We start from the raw sequence: 20,271 nt of genomic DNA, 5'->3' as shown, positions 1-20,271 counted from the left end.
CTTACAGACCACAGTATCCGATTAAGGCAGAAGCAATTGAGGGAAATATCGGAAGGACAAAAAAGAATAGCTTTACAGCAGATAGAAGCGGTATTAAAGGTTTCAAAACCACAGACAGTGGGGCAAATGATGACATTTTTGGGAATGACGGGATTCAGTTCGGAATGGGTTGAAAGTTATGCAGAAAAGACACAGGCACTCCGGAAAATAATGAAAGAGGCGGGATGTGAAGAGTTAAAAGCCAAACTAAGATGGGATAAAGATGCTTCAGACGCATTTGAGAATATAAAGAAGGAAATGGCACAGGCACCAGCATTGGCTTTACCAACCTATGACAAACCCTTTGACTTATTTGTGAGTAACAGAGAAGCAGGGTTTGCTACAGCAGTGTTAATGCGGGAGAATTGCAAGGGCAGACGAAGGCAGGCTGTAGCATATTACAGCACCAAGCTAGACGACGTAGCAATGGGGTATCCTCCTTGCTATCAAGGTCTGGCAGCAGCTTGGTGGGCATACGAAAAGGCAGCCACAGTCACAATGGGGTATGGAATTGGCTGGACAATATGTTAGGAAGATGGGGGGCCTGGTTTGCTAAAGCTGGAGTTGTGACAGCTATGACAATAACCATCCTGGGATTAATATTTTGCTGTTTTTTACCTGTCTTGAGATCCCTCCTTGCCAGATTGGCAGTGCGACAAATGGTGACACAAGTGACAAGCAACCCACGTTTGGGAGGGACAACTAAGGAATGGGGAAACATTGAACTGCCCCCGCTGGATGAATTCACAATGACCCTGGTCGAAATTGAAACCTGTCAGTTTGCAAAATAGCTGCACTAGTGGAGGATCGTTCTACAACCTCACCGATGCCTACGGAGACCAAGAGACTTAGTCTGTACACAGGAATCAGTCTTTTTCCCTTCCCTAGACAAGGGTGGGAAGGTTTTTGGCTGATGACTGTTAGGGGCAGGCAATCTGGGGGAGCAACCTAAAAATCAGGACTTTTGCTAGACAAGCCATGATAAGACTAGAATGGGGACATTAATCCCTGACCAAAGTACTTGGCTCCCCCACGTTGCCTCCAAGTGTGATTAAATATGTGCATGTGAACGGGGTCAAACAAGGGGGACTATCTGCGCTGGCCTTGATAATTGGAATGAGACTAGGGGATAGTCTCAAAGGGGGGATATGTAAGGAAATTTGTACTCAATATGTAAGCATGTTAGTACTTAGAGAATTTGTACTGAACAATTGTACCTAAACTGGGTATGAAATACGGAATCACGGATAGTATTAGAGTGTCTTCCTTGAAGTGGAATTGGGATGGGTAATCAAGTATAGCTGATTTGTAACCTAATATAATCAAGTGTAGCAAATGTGATCAAAGCAGGAGGCCCAGAGAAGCAGTATAGCAGTTACTTACTAGCAAGTGCAACCAATAGTCCCTTAGGGGACAATGGACACAACCCAGCTGTCCAGCTTGAGATTGACCGTAATAAAAAGGAAATAACAGCATGTTTTTCTTCACATTCGGCCTAAGTCAGCTAAACCACTATTGTTGTACAAGCAGAGTCGTAAAGATAAGGGCAAAGGATGTAACTACCATGGTTTCGAGAGGAAAAGAGATGTAACAATGGGTGACCAATCTCAAGCAAGGTAAATAAGGGGTCAGTACAGAAACAATGGTGGCTAAACGAGGTCGCATTGTAAAAGCGAGATAAGAATCTTGAGATATGGAGCTGAAATGTGCATAAAAAGACTGTAAGCCGAGGGCTCTGTGGAGTGTTCCGGACCTCCCGGCTTTATTTCTCTTGTACTGGAAAATAAAGTCTACTGCTTGGAGGATTACAACTCAGACTCTCTGTTTCAATCGGGTTAAATAAGTTGTCGTCCTGGGGAACCACGACACCCGCGTCTTAAAAATATTTAGTGAGGTAGCCTCCACCACTTCAACGGGCAGAGAATTCCAGAGATTCACCACCCTTTGAGTGAAGAAGTTCCTCCTCAACTCCGTTCTAAACCGCCTCCCCTTTATCTTGAGGCTGTGCCCCCTAGTCCTACTATCCTTTCTGAGCGGGAAGAGTCTCTCCACCTCGATCCTATCCATCCCATTCATTATCTTATACGTCTCAATGAGATCTCCCCTCATTCTTCTAAACTCTAACGAGTACAAGCCTAGTTTATTCAGCCTCTCCTCATAGCTCAACCCCCTCAACTTCGGCATCAGCCTAGTAAACCTCCTCTGCACTCCCTCCAAGGCCAAAATATCCTTGCGTAAGTACGGCGCCCAAAACTGCACACAGTACTCCAGCTGCAGCCTCACCAATGCCCTTTACAGCCGCAGCAAGACCTCCCTGCTTTTATATTCAATCCCCCTCACTATGAAGGCCAGCATCCCATTCGCCTTCCTGACCACCTGCTGCACCTGCAAGCTGGGTTTTTGCAATTCATGCACAAGGACCCCGAGGTCCCTCTGCACCGTCGCCTGCTGCAGTTTTTCACCACGTAAGTAATAATCCTTCCTACCATTATTCCTACCAAAGTGGACCCCCTCGCACTTGCCAACATTAAATTCCATTTGCCATTTCCTGGCCCATTCGCCCAGCCTATCTAGATCCTTCTGTAGACTCTCACCACCCTCCGCACAATTTGCCGTTCCAGCAATCTTGGACTCGAAATGTTGGCTCTATTCTCTCCCTATAGATGCTGTCAGACCTGCTGAAATTTTCCAGCATTTTCTGTTTTTGTTTCCAATTCCAGCATCTGCAGTAATTTGCTTTTATCTTTTCTCACAAGTCCGTTGTATGGTATTATATGGCGAGAAATTACAAAGGCTCGTGAACATAGCCCAGTCCATCACACAAACCAGCCTCCCATCCATCAACTCTGTCTACACATCCTGCTGTCTCGGAAAAACAGCCAGCATAATCAAGGACCCCACGCACCCCAGGCATACTCTCTTACACTTCCTTCCATCAGGAAAAAAATGACAAGAGAGATTGTGAGTTTAGTGAAAAAGGAGTGTTACATAAATTTCAGGAAATTGAAAATGGATGAGGCTGTTGAGGAATACAAAGATAGCGATTTGTAATACATATAAATGATTTGGTGGAAAAGGTAGGTGGTCTGATTAGTAAGTTTGCAGATGATACAAAAATTGGGGGAGTAGCGGATAGTGAGGAGGATTATCAGAGGATACAGCAGGATATAAATCTTCCGGAGACCTGGGCTGAAAGATGGCAGGTGGAGTTTAATCTGGACAAATGTGAGGTAACGTGATTTGGAAGGAAAGTACACAGTAAATGGTAGAGCCCTTAGAATTATTAGCATACAGAGGGATCTAGACGTACAGATCTACAGTTCCCTGAAGGTGGCAACTCAGGTGGACAATGTGGTTAAGAAGGTGTACGGCATGCTGGCCTTCATCGGTCGGAGCGTTGAGTATAGGAATTGGAAAATCATGTTGCAGCTGTATAAGACTTTGGTTAGGCCGCATTTGGAGTATTGTGTACAATTCTGGTCGCCACACTACCGGAAAGATATTGATGCATTAGAAAGGGTGCAGAAGTGCTTTACCAGGATGTTGCCTGGTTTGGGGGATATGGACTATGAAGAAAGGTTGAACAAACTTGGATTGTTTTCACTGGAGTGTCGGAGGATGAGGGGGGACCTGATAGAGGTTTACAAAATTATGACAGGCTTGGAGAGAGTGGATAATCAGAGTCTTTATCCCAGGGTCAAAAGGTCAGTTCCTCGGGGGCACAGGTTGAAAGTGAGAGGGGGAAAGTTTAAAAAGATGTGCGGGGGAAAGTTTTTCACACAGAGGGTGGGGAATGTCTGGAACGCGCTGCCGGAGGAGGTGGAAGCAGCTTCAATGACAACGTTCAAGAGGCATCTGGATAAATACATGAATAAGCAGGGAATAGAAGGATATGGACCATGTAGAGGCAAGAAAATATTACATTAGAGAGGCATCTGTGTTGTGATGGGCCGAAGGGTCTGTTCCTGTCTGTTCTTTGTTGAAGTCTGAGGTGACATATCAACCAACTCAAGAACAGCTCCTTCCCTTTTGCCACCGGAGTTTTGAATGAACCTACCTCACATTAAAGTAAAGTTTATTTATTCATCACAAGTAAGACTTACATTAACACTGTACTGAAGGTGCTGTGAAATTCCCCTCGTCACCATAGTCTGGCAGCTGTTTGGGTCAATGTGCCTGACCAGCACATCTTTCAGAATGTGGGAGGAAATCGGAGCACCCGGAGGGAACCCATGCAGACATGGGGAGAGTGTGCAAACCCCACACAGACAGTGACCCAACCCGGGAATCGAATCCGGGTTCTTGGCGCTGTGAAGCAGCAGTGCTGACCACTGTGCTGCTGTGCCACCATTAACATTAAATTGATCTTTCTCTACACCCTAGCTATAATTGTAAAACTACATTCTGTACTCTCTCCTTTACTTTTCTATGAACAGTATGCTGTGACTATCCGGTCTGTAATTGCTGGGGCTATCTGGACTGTAATTGATGGGACTATCCGGTCTGTAATTGATGGGACTATCCGGTCAGTAATTGATGGGACTATCCAGTCTGTAATTGATGGGACTATCATCTGTAATTGCTGGGACTATCCGGTCTGTAATTGACGGGACTATCCGGTCTGTAATTGATGGGATTATCGTCTGTAATTGCTGGGACTATCCGGTCTGTAATTGATGGGACTATCCGGTCTGTAATTGATGGGACTATCCGATCTGTAATTGCTGGGACTATCTGGTCTGTAATTGATGGGACTATCCGATCTGTAATTGCTGGGACTATCCGGTCTGTAATTGATGGGATTATCGTCTGTAATTGCTGGGACTATCCGGTCTGTAATTGATGGGACTATCCGGTCTGTAATTGATGGGATTATCGTCTGTAATTGCTGGGACTATCCGGTCTGTAATTGATGGGACTATCTGGTCTGTAATTGATGGGACTATCCGGTCTGTAATTGATGGGATTATCGTCTGTAATTGCTGGGATTATCCGGTCTGTAATTGATAGGACTACCTGGTCTGTAATTGCTGGGCCTATCTGGTCTGTAATTGATGGGATTATCCGATCTGTAATTGCTGGGACTATCTGGTCTGTAATTGCTGGGACTATCCGATCTGTAATTGATAGGACTACCTGGTCTGTAATTGCTGGGACTATCTGGTCTGTAATTGATGGGACTATCCGATCTGTAATTGCTGGGACTATCCGGTCTGTAACTGCTGGGACTATCCGGTCTGTAATTGATGGGACTACCTGGTCTGTAATTGCTGGGACTATCTGGTCTGTAATTGATGGGACTATCCGGTCTGTAATTGCTGGGACGATCCGGTCTGTAATTGCTGGGACTATCCGGTCTGTAATTGATGGGATTATCCGATCTGTAATTGCTGGGATTATCTGGTCTGTAATTGCTGGGACTATCTGATCTGTAATTGCTGGGATTATCCGATCTGTAATTGCTGGGACTAATCGGTCTGTAATTGATGGGATTATCCGATCTGTAATTGCTGGGACTATGTGGTCTGTAATTGCTGGGACTATCCGGTCTGTAATTGCTGGGATTATCCGATCTGTAAATGATGGGATTATCTGGTCTGTAATTGATGGGACTATCCAGTCTGTAATTGATGGGATTATCCGGTCTGTAATTGCTGGGACTATCCGGTCTGTAATTGCTGGGATTATCCGATCTGTAATTGCTGGGACTAATCGGTCTGTAATTGATGGGATTATCCGGTCTGTAATTGATGGGATTATCCGATCTGTAATTGCTGGGATTATCCGGTCTGTAATTGCTGGGACTATCCGATCTGTAAATGATGGGATTCTCTGGTCTGTAATTGATGGGACTATCCAGTCTGTAATTGATGGGATTATCCGGTCTGTAATTGCTGGGACTATCCGGTCTGTAATTGATGGGATTATCTGATCTGTAAATGATGGGACTACCTTTAACATCTTTTTTCAACAAGGTAATTCTCCCAAGGTTAACATTGCTGCCTCACAGCGCCAGGGGCCCAGGTTTGATTCCCGGCTCAGGTCTCTGTCTGTGTGGAGTTTGCACGTTCTCCCCGTGTCTGTGTGGGTTTCCTCCGGGTGCTCCGGCTTCTTCCCACAGTCTGAAAGACCTGCTGGTCCAGTGCATTGGCCATGCTAAATTCTCCCTCAGTGTACCCGAACAGGCGCCAGAGTGTGGCAACTAGGGGATTTTCACAGTAATTTCATTGCAGTGTTAATGTCACCTTACTTGTGACTAATAAATAAACTTTAAACCTTTGCGTGAGGAGGCTGGAAGATGATGGGCAGCGGCCCTGCTTTTCCCATTCTCTTTCAGGCAGAGTTGGGTGCTGGTACCCAGCCCTTTATGGGAATGACAGTCTGGAGGGATGGAGCCTGCGAGAGTTACTGAGTGGGAAAGCTCCATCACCAACTGTACCCCTGTCTGTCAATCAACAGCGGCAGAGTCCTCCAGCCCCGCCCAGAGCCCGCCCATGGCACCAGCTCCACCCCCCGCTCCAGCCCCGCCCAGAGCCCCGCCCCCGGCACCAACTCCACCCCCGCTCCAGCCCCGCCCTGAGCCCCGCCCCCGGCACCAACTCTGCCCCGCCTCCAGCTCCACCCCTTTCCCTGACTTTCTCTGATTGGTTGCTAGCCTACTTCTCGAACCATTCCCATCTCGCCTTTTCCTCCTTTGCTCCGATTGGCTGACTGACACCCATTCCTCTGCCTGATTGGTTGTTACTGCAGTCACGTGGACAAACACGGGGAAGAGCTCGAGCCTGATGTGGGAGCGGATCTGGAGGACTCAGAGGAGTCGGCGCCGTGGGCGGGGCTGGAGGACTCAGTGGAGGAGGGCAATTGGTGCCGTGGGCGGGGCTGGAGGACTTAGAGGGGGAGGGCCAGGAGGGAGGGGCTGCGTCGGAGCGAGGAAGGGTTGAGCTGAACCGACGGAATGGCGGCCGAGGTAGAGGCCCGGATCGGAGAGACAGCAACAGCAGGTAGGGATCAGTACACAGTCCCCTGTACAATGTAAACACCGGCCTGTGTACAGTACACAGTCCCCTGTACAATATGAACACCTGCCTGTGTACAGTACACAGCCCCTACAATATGAACACTGGCCTCTGTACAGTACTCAGCCCCCTGTACAGTATGAACACTGGCTTGTGTACAGTACACAGCCCCTGGTACAATATAAACACTGGCCTGTGTACAGTACACACTCCCCTGTACAATATAAACATTGACCTGTGTACAGTACACACTCCCCTGTACAATATAAACACTGGCCTGTGTACAGTACACCACCCCCTGTACAATATAAACACCAGCCTGTGTACAGTATACAGCCCCCCGTACAATATAAATACCAGCAATTGTACTGTACACAGCCTCTGTACAACATAAACACTAGCCTGTGTACAGTACACAGCCCCCTGTACAATATAAACACCAGCCTGTGTACAGTACACAGCCCCTGGTACAATATAATCACCAGCCTGTGTACAGTATACAGCCCCTGAAGAATATAAACTCCAGCCTGTGTATAGTACACAGCCCCCTGTACAATATGAACACCGGCCTGTGTACAGTACTCAGCCCCCTGTACAGTATGAACCCTGGCCTGTGTACAGTACACAGCCTGCTGTACAATATAAACACCAGCCTGTGTACAGCACACAGCCACTATACTATATAAAGACCAACCTATGTATAGTACACAGCCCCCTGTACAATAGAAACACCAGCCTGTGTACAGTACACAGCCCCCTGTACAATACATAGCCCCTGTACAATATAAACAGCCTATGTGCAGTAGACAGCCCCTGGTATGATATAAACACCAGCCTGTGTACAGTACACAATCCCCTGTACAATACACAGCCCCCGGTACAATATAAGTACCAGCTTGTTTACAGTACACAGCCGCCTGTACAATATAAGCACCAGCCTGTGTACAGTACACAGCCCCCTGCATAATGTAAGTACCAGTCTGTGTATAGTACACAGCCCCTGTATAGTATACAGCCGCCCCATATAGTACACAATCCTGTGTACAGCCACCAGTGCAATATAAGCACCAGCCAGTGGACAGTACACAGTCCCCCTGTACAGTAACAGCAACCTGTACAATATAAGCACCAGCTGTGTACAGTACACAGCCCCCGTATAGAACACAGCCCCCTGCACAATAATAGCACCAGCCTGCGTACAGTACACAGCCTTCTGTATAGTACACAACTGCCCCCCCCCATATGTACACAGCCCCCTGTATAATATAAGCACCAGCCTGTGTACAGTACACAGGCTGTTGCTTATATTGTACAAGGAGCTGAGTATTGTACTGGGGATTGTGTACTGTACACAGGCTGGTGCTTATATTGTACAGTACACAGCCCCTGTACAATATAAGCACTGACCTGTGTACAGTACACAATCCTCTGTACAATACACAGTCCCTGCACAATATATAGCACTGGCCTATGTACAGTGCACAGCCCACTGTACAATATATAACCCACTGTACAGTACACAACCTCCCGTACAATACACAGTCCTGGTGCTTATACAGGGGGCTGTGTACATATGGGGGGGCAGTTGTGTACTATACAGAGGGCTGTGTACTGTACACAGGCTGGTGCTATTATTGTGCAGGGGGCTGTGTACTGTACACAGCTGGTGCTTATATTGTACAGATTGCTGTTACCGTACAGGGGGACTGTGTACTGTCCACTGGCTGGTGCTTATGTTGCAATGGCGGCTGTACACAGGACTGTGTACTATATGGGGCAGCAATATAAACACCGCCTGTGTACAGTACACAGTCCCCCATACAGTAACAGCAACCTGTACAATATACAGCCCCTGCACAATATAAGTGCCAGCCTGTGTACACTACACAGCCCCCTGTACAATATATGCACCAGCCTGTGTACAGTACACAATCCCCCCCGTACAGTACCCAGTCGCCTGCAGAATATACAGCACTGCCTTATGTACAGTACACAGCCCACTGTACAATACACAGCCCCCTGCGCAATATACAAACCCACACAGCCATCTGTACAGTACACACTCATCTGTACAGTACACAGTCCCCTGCATAATACACAGCACTGGCCTGTGTATAGTACACAGCCCCCTGCACGTTACACAGCAGCGGCCTGTGTACCGTACACAGCCCTCTTGCACAATACACAACACCGGCCTGTGTACAGTACACAACCCTCTGTATGATACACAGCACTGGCCTCTATAGAGCACACAGCCCCTGCACAATACACAGCACCAGCCTGTGTACAATACACAGCCCCCTATACAATACTCAGCCCACAGTACATTACATAGCCCCTGCACAATACACAGCACCGGCTTGTGTACAGTACACAGCCCCATCTACAGTACACAATCCCCTGTACAATACACAGCCCCCTGTCCGCTGTAACACTACACTGAAATAAAACTGATTTATTTCCTCTTGTTCGTGACGTTCACTGCCTGGCACTTAAATGGCAAATAACCTTCATGCCACCCATCAGCCTGAGCCTGAATGTTGTCGAGCTGTTGCTGCATACAGCAAGAATGCTTCAGTATCTGAGGAGTTGTGACTAGCGCTGAACATAACTGCAATTGTTAGTCAACATCTCCACTTCTGACCTTCTGATGGAAGGAATTGTATTATTGAAGCAGCTGAAGATTTGGGGGTGACACAGTGGTTAGCACTGCTGCCTCACAGTACCAGGGACTCGGGTTCAATTCCCGGCCTCGGGTGGAGGTCACTGTCTGTGTGGAGTTTACACGTTCTCCTGTTTATGCTTGGGTTTCCTCCGGATACTCTGGTTTCCTCCCACAGTTCAAAGATGTGCAGGTTAGGTTGATTAGCCATGCTAAATTGACCATAGTGTAGGATTATGGGAACAGGGCCTGGTGGGATTATGGTCGGTGCAGATTCGATGGGCTAAATGGCCTCCATCTGTACTGTAGGGATTCTGTGATTCTAGGACACTACCCTGAGGAACTCCTGCAGTGATGTCTTGGAGCTGAGATAATTGATCCCCAGCCACCACAACCATCTCCCTTTGTGCCAAAGACAACACCTTCCATCAGTTTGTGTGACAATTAGTGTTGACTGATGGGCTGTAATTAGATGGTTGGATATGTCCTCTTTGTTTTTGTACGGAATATATCTGGACAATTTTCGAGATTATTGAGGAGATGCTGGTGTTGTAGCTGTACTGGAATATTTGGCTGGGAAAACTGCTAATTTTGGATGACAAATCTTCAGTACTATTGCTGAAATGTTGAGAAGGCCCATAGCCTTTCCAGAGTCCAGTGCCTTCATTATTGTCATATGTACTGGTATACAGTGAAAAGTATTGTTTCTTATGTACACTATACATACAAAGCGTACTGTTCATTGAGAAGGAAAAGAGACAGTGCAAAATGTAGTGTTACAGTCATAATTAGGATACAGAGAAAGATCCACTTAATATAAGGTAGGTGCATTCAGAAGTTTGATGGCAGCAGGGAAGAAGCTGTTCTCGAGTTGGTTGGTACGTGTCCTCAGACTTTTATCTTTCTTCTGATGGCAGAAGGTGGAAAAGAGAATGTCAGGGATGCGTGAGATACTTAATTATGCTGGCTGCTTTGTCGAGGCAGCGGGAAGTGTAGACAGTCAATGGATGGGAGGCTGGTTTGCCTGGTGAATTGGGCTTCATTCACAACCTATTGTAGTTCCTTGCGGTCTTGGGCAGAGCAGGAGCCATACCAAGCTGTAATGCAACCAGAAAGAATGCCTTTATGATGCATCTGTAAAAGTTGGTGAGAGTTGTAGCGGACGTGCAGAGTTCCCTTAGTCTTCTGAGAAAGTAGAAGCAGTAAATTGGCTGAGGAATGGCATCTATGATACTGGGGCCTCGGATGGAGGCCAAGATGGATCATTCTCACAGCACATCTGAGACCTGGTTACAAAGATTTCTGCCTTGTCTTCAGTATTTTCTTAAGTATTTTGTTCTTTTTCTGCTTCTGGAACAGCTGTTGTGTCAGGCGATCCATGGGGCTTACACTGAGCCCAGAACATGACCATTCTTTGACTGTCTTCTCACCCATGCTGCTGAATACAGAGCGAGCTAAATGGCCTGGCTGCCTCACTGCTGTGAAGCCAAACAGGCAGTTACACCTTGTACTAAACATTACTACTGCCTTAGGCAATGGAAAGGCTGAGGCTGCCAGTTCCGGGTTGGTTTCTGAAGTTGTTTGCTTCTGTTGAGTAACCTTCAGATTTGATAGCAGTGGGAGCTTAGCTTTTATCTTTAATATAGTTACACAGTGACATCTGCTTTCTCAGCGTGCAAAGATTTCTGCAATTAATTGAGAGTTATGATCTACTTACTGTGGCCCCATCTAAGAGCCAATAGTAACCTTTGGATCACCTATCTTCAATAAGATCTCAATTGCTGGAGCGCAACAGTAATAAAAAAAAACTGTTGTCCCAAATTAACAACATAGTGGAGGCTTTGTAAACTGAACATCTGTGAGGAGAGAATAGAGCCAACGTTTCAAATCTAGGTGACCCTTTGTCATCTCTATTCTCTCTCCACAGATGCTGTCAGACTTGCTTGAGATTTTCCAGCATTTTTCGTTTCTGTTTCAGGTTCCAGCATTCGCAATTTTTTGCTTTTATCTATATAAACCCAGCAGTATATATCCTGATCTCCAGGTATGTCGCAAACACTTTAAGCACATAAAATGATTCATCTTCAAGAACTAAGAACATTTTGGAAGATTTTGTGTTTCATTACACACTATTCCTTGAAGGGTTAATGCAATAACACTTCTACTTTCTCAGGAGGCTAAGGACATTTGGCATGTCCGCTACGATTCTCACCAATTTTTACAGATGTACCACGGAAAGCAACCTTTCTGGTTGTATCACAGCTTGGTATGGCTCCTGCTCTGACCAAGACCGCAAGGAACCACGACATCACTCAAACCAGCCTTCCATCCATTGACTCTGTCTACGCTGCGCACTGCCTTGGAAAAGCAGCCAGCATAATTAAGGACCACACGCACCCCGGGCATTCTCTCTTCCATTCTCTTCCATTGGGAAAAAGATACAAAAGTCTGAGATCATGTATCAACCGATGAAAGAACAGCTTTTTCCCTGCTGCTGCCAGACTTTTGAATGGACCTGCCTTATACTAAGCTGATCTTTCTCTACATCCTAGCTATGACTGTAACTCTACATTCTGCGCCCTCTTCTTTCCTTCTCCCATGTACTGTATGAATGGTATGCTTTGTCTGTGTAGTGCACAAGAAACAATACTTTTCACTGTAGCCCAATACATGTGACAATAATAAATCAAATCAAAGAACTCCAATTGCTTTCCTCAGAAGTGTGTGTCTCAGTGTGTTATTTATTTATAACAGAAATTAATAAAGAGTTAATAGTCAAACTTGTCTTTTGTCCTAAATTATTTCTTGTATTCATACATGTCTGTTTGTCTTTTTAACTGCATCCAAAACATGCTCATGTGTTGAGATATACAAAGCTAACCTCTGTATGGTTGAGGCATTTTGTTATATTCATATTTCAAAATGTACTGCTCAAAGTGGAAGATGGCAATGTTGGAGTTTAATCATCTCTTTTTGCACTTGGTGCCTATCCAACTCTCAGGTTAGGTGCAATATGAATTAACAGTGCAAGTCCTTTCATTTTACACTCAAAAATAAGCCGCCCCTTCCATCTTTGTAGTGAGAGTATTCCAGCACTTAGCTGATTTTGGATGATTTATATCACCAAGTATATACTGAACAACATTGGTTACAAGTGGTGGACAAAAATTTGAACCTACGTGCTACCCAATCTCTGGCCCACATTCCTTGAAGTTCACCATACTATTTTTCGCAGTATACCATTTTACTTCCATGCAAATTGTCAATAATGTTTACTTCATAATTTCTCTTTAAGGAATATGTCTTAGATTGAAATTAAATGGTTATATGTAGATAGATGGGCACATCTGACAAACTGAAGAGCAACTTGCAGTAGATGCAATTCATATAAACTTGCAGTTAACTAATTAGTTAAAAAGCTCACCTGAATTGTGCAAGGACAGAGGGGGGTGTAAACTACGGATGATCCATTCTTAAGCTTTGGTGAAAGGTCTCCACTTTAATAAATGACTTTCACCTGAAAGTATATACTTTAAAGAAAACTGAAAGAAGCTTTACAAACCTGAAGATTGCTTTGTGCCAGAGTATGGAGAAAGGATAAGCCCATTCTATTTGCAGTATAAATTATTTATAATACCAATATCCATTATTTGTAAGGATCTTAAAATCAACGGTGAGCTTACAAGCAAGGAGGCTTATGTTAACACTGCAATGAAGTTACTGTGAAAATCCCATAGTCACCACACTCCAGCGCTTGTTCAGGTACACTGAGGGAGAATTTAGCATGGCCAGTGCACCTAACCAGCATCTCTTTTTGGACTGTAGGATGAAACCGGAGCACCCCTGGAAGAAACCCACTCAGACATGGGGAGAACGTGCAGACTCCGCACAGTGACCCAAACCAGGAATCGAACCCAGGTCCCTGGCACTGTGAGGCAGCAGTGCTAACCACTGTGCCACCATGTTGCCCCATGTGTATGTGTCCATGTGTATGTCCCTGTGTCCATGTGTATTATGCCTGTGTGTGTGTGCGTGCGTGCGTGTGTGTCCCAGAGAGTGTGTGCCCATGTGTGTGTGGATTTTGTGTATGTTGAAAGATTAATAAGCTCTGCCTTTTTATTTGACAAGACTGGTTTTATAATTTTATTTATCAAAAAAAGCCAGGTTAAAGTTTATTTTATTCCAGATAATAAGATGTGCGGGTAAACAATTGTCTATTTTGTTGAGTGAATCCAGCTTTGAAATGAATAGTGTGATTGCGAGGGGGTAGTGGGTCTGGGTCAGACTGTACACTCCTCCCATTGCTGTCGTGACAGCAGCCACATATTCACAACACAGAGACATTTCACTTTTGTAATTCTGTAACTTTTACTCTCTCTTTCACCTTGGGTTGATGCCTGGTGAATTCTGAAGACATTGATGAGGATGATGAAGATCTGAATGATGGTGAAGTGAACGGAAACGGCACTCCTCAGGAAAAGCTGCTCCATGAAGCTCGCATCAAGGCCAAAGCTAAACGGCGGCTGAGACGCAATTCTTCTCGAGACTCCACGCGAGAGTCCCTGTCGGAGAGCGGTGAGGTGGTTACAGATCCAAACAGTTCCAAAGGAAAACCGAATGACCGGAAATCTCGGTCTGGAAAAGGACGAGGCCTTCCCAAGAAAGGTAAATCGTGTTGAATTGTCCTGCAAAGTCTCAGTCAGTGGCCAAAGCTTCCCCAGTAAAATGGAGTGAAATGAGTCGTGAAGTTTTGTAATGTGTTTATTCCAATTCTCTCCTGACTGACTTTCCACCTTCTGTAAACTTGAACTCATCCAAATCTCTGCTTATATCCTCTCTCACCTCAAGTTTTGTTTCCTCTGTTATTTCCGGTCCAGCAACAAAATGATTTTAAAAACTTATATCCAATTCCTATGTGGTCTCACGCCTCCCCTAACTTTGTCCTCCAATCCATCAATCTATCTGTATTCCTTTAATTCTGACCCTGCGTGAATCCCTAATTTCTACTTATCATTGGAGACTGACTTTATCTGTCGGATCCTAAGTTCTGGAACTTGGGATCTCGATAAACCTCGATAAAGATATTTATTTGATCAAACTTTTGATCAGCTACCCTAGTGTCTCCTTGTCTGGCTCCATGTCACCAAAGCATAGATGCAGGAGTAGGCCATTCGGTTCTTTGAGCCTACTCCGCCATTCATTTTGATCATGTCTGATCATCAAATTCAATATCCTGGTTAATTTTAAGATGTCTATGGAGTTTTAGCTTCAAGATAACTATGGAGAATGATAGATCTGGCCCAAAAATTAAAATTCTAAATTGGGGCCAGGCCAATTTTGATGGTATCAGGCAGGAACTTTCGAAAGTTAATTGGGGGAATCTGTGGGAAGGCAAAAGGAGTCTGGTAAGTGGGAGGCTTTCAAAAGTGTGTTAACCAGGGTTCAGGGTAAACATATTCCTGTTAGAGTGAAGGGCAAGGCTGGCAGAAGTCGGGAACCCTGGATGACTCAGGATATTGAGGCCCTGGTGAAGAAGAAGAAGGAAGCACATAACATGCGTAGGCAGCTGGGATCAAGTGAATCCCTTGAGGAGTATAGGAGGTGTAGGAGTAGAGTTAAGAGAGAAATCACAAGGGCAAAAGGGGGTCACAAGATTGTTTTGGCAGATAAGGAGAATCCAAACAGCTTTTACAAATACATAAAGGGCAAAAGAGTAACAAGGGAGAGGGTAGGGCCTCTTAAGGATCAACAGTGTCATCTATTTGTGGATCCATAAGAGATGGGTGAGATCCTAAATGAATATTTCTCATCAGTATTCACAGTTGAGAAAAGCATGGATGTTAGGGAACTTGGGGAAATAAAATGTGATGTCTTGAGGAGTGTACATACTACAGAGAAAGAGGTGCTGGAAGTCTTAAAGCGTATCAAAGTAGATTAATCCCCGGGATCTGATTAAGTGTATCCCAGGACATCGTGGGAGGCTAGGGAGGAAATTGTGGATCCCCTGGGAGAAATATTTGAATCATCGATAGTTATGGGTGAGGTGCGTGAAGATTAGAGGATGTTTAAAAAAGGCTGCAGGGAAAAGCCTGGGAACCTCACATCTGTGGTGGGTAAATTGTTGGAAAGTATTTTGAGAGACAGGATCTACAGGCATTTAGAGACGCAAGAACCGATTAGGGACAGTCAGCATGGCTTTGTGAGTGGAAAATCATATCTCACAAATTTGATTGAGTTTTGTGAAGGGGTAACCAAGAAGGTGATGAGGGCAGTGCAGTTGATGTTGTCTACATAGACTTTAGCAAGGCCTTTGACAAGGTACCGCATGGTAGGTTGTTGATAAATTAAATCTTACAAGATCCAGGGTGAGGTATCTAAATGGATACAAAATTGGCTTCTTGACAGAAGCCAAAGGGTGGTTGTTGAGAGTTGTTTTTCAAACTGAAGGCCTGTGACCAGTGGTACGCCTCAGGGATCAGTACTGGGTCCACTGTTATTTGTCATTTATATTAATGATTTGGATAAGAATATAGGAGGCAGAGTTAGCAGACAGTGAAGAAAGTTATCTCCAATTGCAGTGGCATCTTGATTGAGCCAGTGGGCTGACGAATGGCAGATGGAGTTTAATTTAGATAAATGCGAGGTGATGCATTTTGGTAGGTTGAACCAAGGCAGGACTTACTCAGTTAATGGTAGGGTGTTGGAGAGAGTTACAGAACGAAGAGATCTAGGGGTACATGTTCATAGCTCCTTGAAAGTGGAGTCACAGATGAACAGAGTGGTGAAGAAGGCATTCAGCATGCTTGGTTTCATCGGTCAGAACATTGAATACAGGAGTTGGGATGTCTTGTTGAAGTTGTACAAGACATTGGTGAGGCCTCACTTGGAATACTGCATACAGTTATAGAAAGGATATTATTAAATTAGAAAGAGTGCAGAAAAGATTTACTAGGATGCTACAGGACTTTGATGGATTGAGTTATAAAGAGAGGCTGGATAGACTGGGACTTTTTTCTCTGGAGCGTAGAAGGCTGAGGGATGATCTTATAGAGGCCTATAAAATAATGAGGGGCACAGATTGGCTCGATAATCAATATCTTTTCCCAAAGGTAGAGGAGTCTAAAACTAGAGGGCACAGGTTTAAGGTGAGAGAGGAGAGATGCAAAAGTGTCCAGAGGGACAATTTTTTCACACAGAGGGTGGTGAGTGTCTGGAACAAGCTGTCAGAGGTAGTAGTAGAGGTGGGTACAGTTTTATCTTTTAAAAAGCATTTAGACAGTTACATGGGTATGATTGGTATAGAGGGATATGGGACAAATGCAGGCAATTGGGATCAGCTTAGGGGTTTAAAGAAAGGCCGGTGTGGACAAATTGGGCCAAAGGGCCTGTTTCCGTACTGTAAGCATCTATGACTAATCCCTGCTCTCCGCCCCACCCCCCCCACCGTATCTTTTGATCCCTTTAGCCCCAAGAGCTATATTTAATTTCTTCTTGAAATCAGACAACATTTTGGCCTCAACTACTTTCTGTGGTTGTGAATTCAGACTTTGATAAAATATTTTTGATATTATGCACAAGTGCAAGTTATTTAAGAATTGCTGAGTGTCGCATTTCATCAAATCTATAGGCCAACAATAAAAATGGTGGGTTCTTCAAGATGCAAAAGGTAGCCAGCATAGATATCTCTGAGGATTGAGAAGCTGGAGGAGATTACAGAGAAGGAGGCGACAAGATTTTAAAACAAGGATGAGAATTTTACCCTGCAGGCTTTTTTTAATTAGAAACAGATGTCAAGCAGCAGTGAGTGTAGGGTTGAGAGGCGAGTGGAACTTGATGTACATGAGGACAGGTAGCAGAGTTTGGGATGACTTCAAGTTTAAGAGGGGAGAATGTGGGAAGATGCGTGAGGGATGCCAAAGCTCATGGTACAGGAACAGGAAGGGAAGCCATTACAAATGATTCTCTGGCTGTGGTCCGATAGATAAGAATAGGAGCAGGCGAGAGCAGTCGCAGCCGGCTGGACGAGAGTGGGAGAGATGCTGGAGGAGGAGGGTGTGGTCACCATATCACAGGCTGCAGACAGCTCAAGAGGGACGAGGAGGGAAGGGGAACCTTTGATAACTTCCTGGTAAATTTGCACTCTTTCCAGAATTGTTTTCCCGCTGATGTCCCTTACCTCCCTTGCATAAATCCTCAATGTACACTGACAACAGAGAAGCAAACAGGTAAAAACCATGGTGAGTCACATGGTGAGAATACTTCAAACTCGATCTTTGTGACCTGTTTAATTACTCATTGTGTGATGGGATTTCTGAAGACATGAGGTTGGCAAATGAGGAGGCCATTCAGCCCTTTGAGCCTTGGTCCTATTTCCTTAGTTTCTTTTCTCAACAAAAACCTACTGTTTTAAGCTCCCAATTGTTCAGCCAGAATGTTGGATTTCTGAATAAATGGTGCCACGATAATCACTGTGTGTTTGTTCTAGGTGGAGCAGGCGGGAAGGGTGTTTGGGGTGCAGCTGGAGTTATTTATGACTATGAGGAGCCTGATGCTCGTGATCCCAACTATGATGATGCTGTCCAGGTGGGTATGAACATCCGTAACACGGCAGGGGACGGGGGAAGACAGTGGTTAAACACATCAGGAATAAATTAGTCTTGAGCATGCTTTGGGGTGTGATGTTCGGGGCCTGTGATTGGAGGTGTCAGGAGCTTCCCATTTTAATCCTCTGTTTTGTGCTGGAAAGCTGCAATCTGGGTTTCTGGCAATGATCTTTGAACAGAGGACTTTAACGGCAAGAGGCTTTGGATGAGTGATCTACCTTAGTGGAATTATTGGAGAGTGATAATGGGGTATAATCTCTTTGCTCACTGAGCATGATAACATGGCAATCAGTGTGTCTGTCTGCTTTCTTGTTAGGGGGACACAGTGTATGGGAAGATGGTCCCAGAATTGGATGAAAATGCGCTGCAGAAGACTGTGACTCCGATTGTGAAAGAGTACTTCGAACATGGAGATGGACATGAAGTGGCAGTAAGTAAATGGAGGCCCCCCATCCCTCCAACACTTGCTTTTTCATCCTGTCTTTGTCTCTGCTCCTTTCTCCCTCTTCCCCCCCCACCCTCTTCCCCCCCAACCTCTTAACCCCCCACCCTCTTACCCCCTCATCCTCTTACCCCCCTCATCCTCTTCCTCCCTCATCCTCTTCCTCCCTCACCCTCTTCCCCCTCACCCTCTTCCCCCTCACCCTCTTCCCCCTCACCCCTCTTCCCCCCCCACCCTCTTCCCCCCCACCCTCTTCCCCCCTCACCCTCTTCCCCCCTCACCCTCTTCCCCCCCACCCTCTTCCCCCCTCACCCTCTTAACCCCCCACCCTCTTCCCCCTCACCCTCTTCCCCCTCACCCTCTTCCCCCCTCACCCTCTTCCCCCCCACCCTCTTCCCCCCCACCCTCTTCCCCCCCACCCTCTTCCCCCTCACCCTCTTCCCCCTCACCCTCTTCCCCCTCACCCTCTTCCCCCTCACCCTCTTCCCCCCCACCCTCTTCCCCCCCACCCTCTTCCCCCCCAGCCCCTTCCCCCCTCCTTCTCCCCCCCACCCTCCTTCACCCCCTCCCTCCTCCGTCTTACCCCCTCCCTCTTACCCCCCCACTTACCCCGCTTCCTCTTACCCTCCCTCCCTCTTCCCTCCCTCTTCCTCCCCTCCCTCTTGCCCCTCACCCCTTCCCCCCACTTCCCCCCCACACCTCCCCCCCCCTTCCCCCCCACACCTTCCCCCCCCACCCTCTTCCCCACTCCTCCTTCCCCCCTCTTTCCCCCTTCACCCCCTCTTCCCCCCTTCCTCTTGCCCCACTCCCTCTTACCCCCCCTTACCACGCTCCCTCTTCCCCCCCTCCCCCCCTTCTCTTCCCCCCCTCCCCCCCTTCTCTTCCCCCCGTCTCCTCTCCTTCCCCCCTTCCCCCCCTCCTTCCCCCTTCCCCCCTCCCCCTTCCCCCCTCCCCCCTCCCTCCCCCTCCCCCTCCCCTCTCCTTCCCCCCCTCCCCTCTCCTTCCCCCTCTCCTTCCCCCCCTCCTTCCCCCCTCCTTTCCCCCCTCCCTCCCCCTCCCTCCCCCTCCCCTCTCCTTCCCCTCCCCCTCCCCTCTCCTTCCCCCCTCCCTCCCCTCTCCTTCTCCCCTTCCCCCTCCCCTCCCCCTCTCCCTCTCCTCCCCTCCCCTCCTCCCCTCCCCTCCTCCCCCCCCTCCTCCCCCCTCTCCTCCCCCCCCTCTCCTCCCCCCCTCCCCCCCATCCCCCTCCCCCCCCTCCCCCCTCTCCTCCCCCTCCCCCCTCTCCTCCCCCTCCCCCCTCTCCTCCCCCTCCCCCCTCCCCCCTCCTCCCCCTCCCCCCTCCTCCCCCTCCCCCTCCCCCCCCTCCCTCCCCCTCCCCCTCTCCCTCTCCTCCCCCTCTCCTTCCCCTCTCCCTCCCCTCCCCCTCCCCCTCCCCCTCCCCCTCCTTCCCCACCCCTTCTTCCCCCACCCCTCCTTCCCCCACCCCCTCCTTCCCCCACCCCCTCCTTCCAC

At 47.0% G+C, this 20,271-nt stretch overlaps 1 protein-coding gene across 1 annotated transcript in view; it reads left to right on the top strand.

Moving 5' to 3' along the window:
- Positions 1–6,949: 6,949 nt before the first annotated feature.
- The window catches only part of pdcd4a (programmed cell death 4a), a 46,464-nt gene continuing 33,142 nt past the window's right edge, over positions 6,950–20,271 (top strand). Inside the window, exons 1-4 of the mRNA XM_080189290.1 lie at positions 6,950–7,040; positions 14,131–14,382; positions 18,203–18,300; positions 18,637–18,750. Of these exons, the coding sequence (XP_080045416.1) occupies positions 6,995–7,040; positions 14,131–14,382; positions 18,203–18,300; positions 18,637–18,750 (510 nt within the window). The 5' untranslated portion in view covers positions 6,950–6,994. The remainder of the gene's footprint in view (positions 7,041–14,130; positions 14,383–18,202; positions 18,301–18,636; positions 18,751–20,271) is intronic.

Source organism: Carcharhinus amblyrhynchos, chromosome 1, assembly GCF_965287045.1.
Source record: "Carcharhinus amblyrhynchos chromosome 1, sCarAmb.v2.hapA, whole genome shotgun sequence".
Taxonomy (NCBI): Eukaryota; Metazoa; Chordata; class Chondrichthyes; order Carcharhiniformes; family Carcharhinidae; genus Carcharhinus; species Carcharhinus amblyrhynchos.
This window is presented reverse-complemented; position numbering and strand designations above follow the sequence as displayed.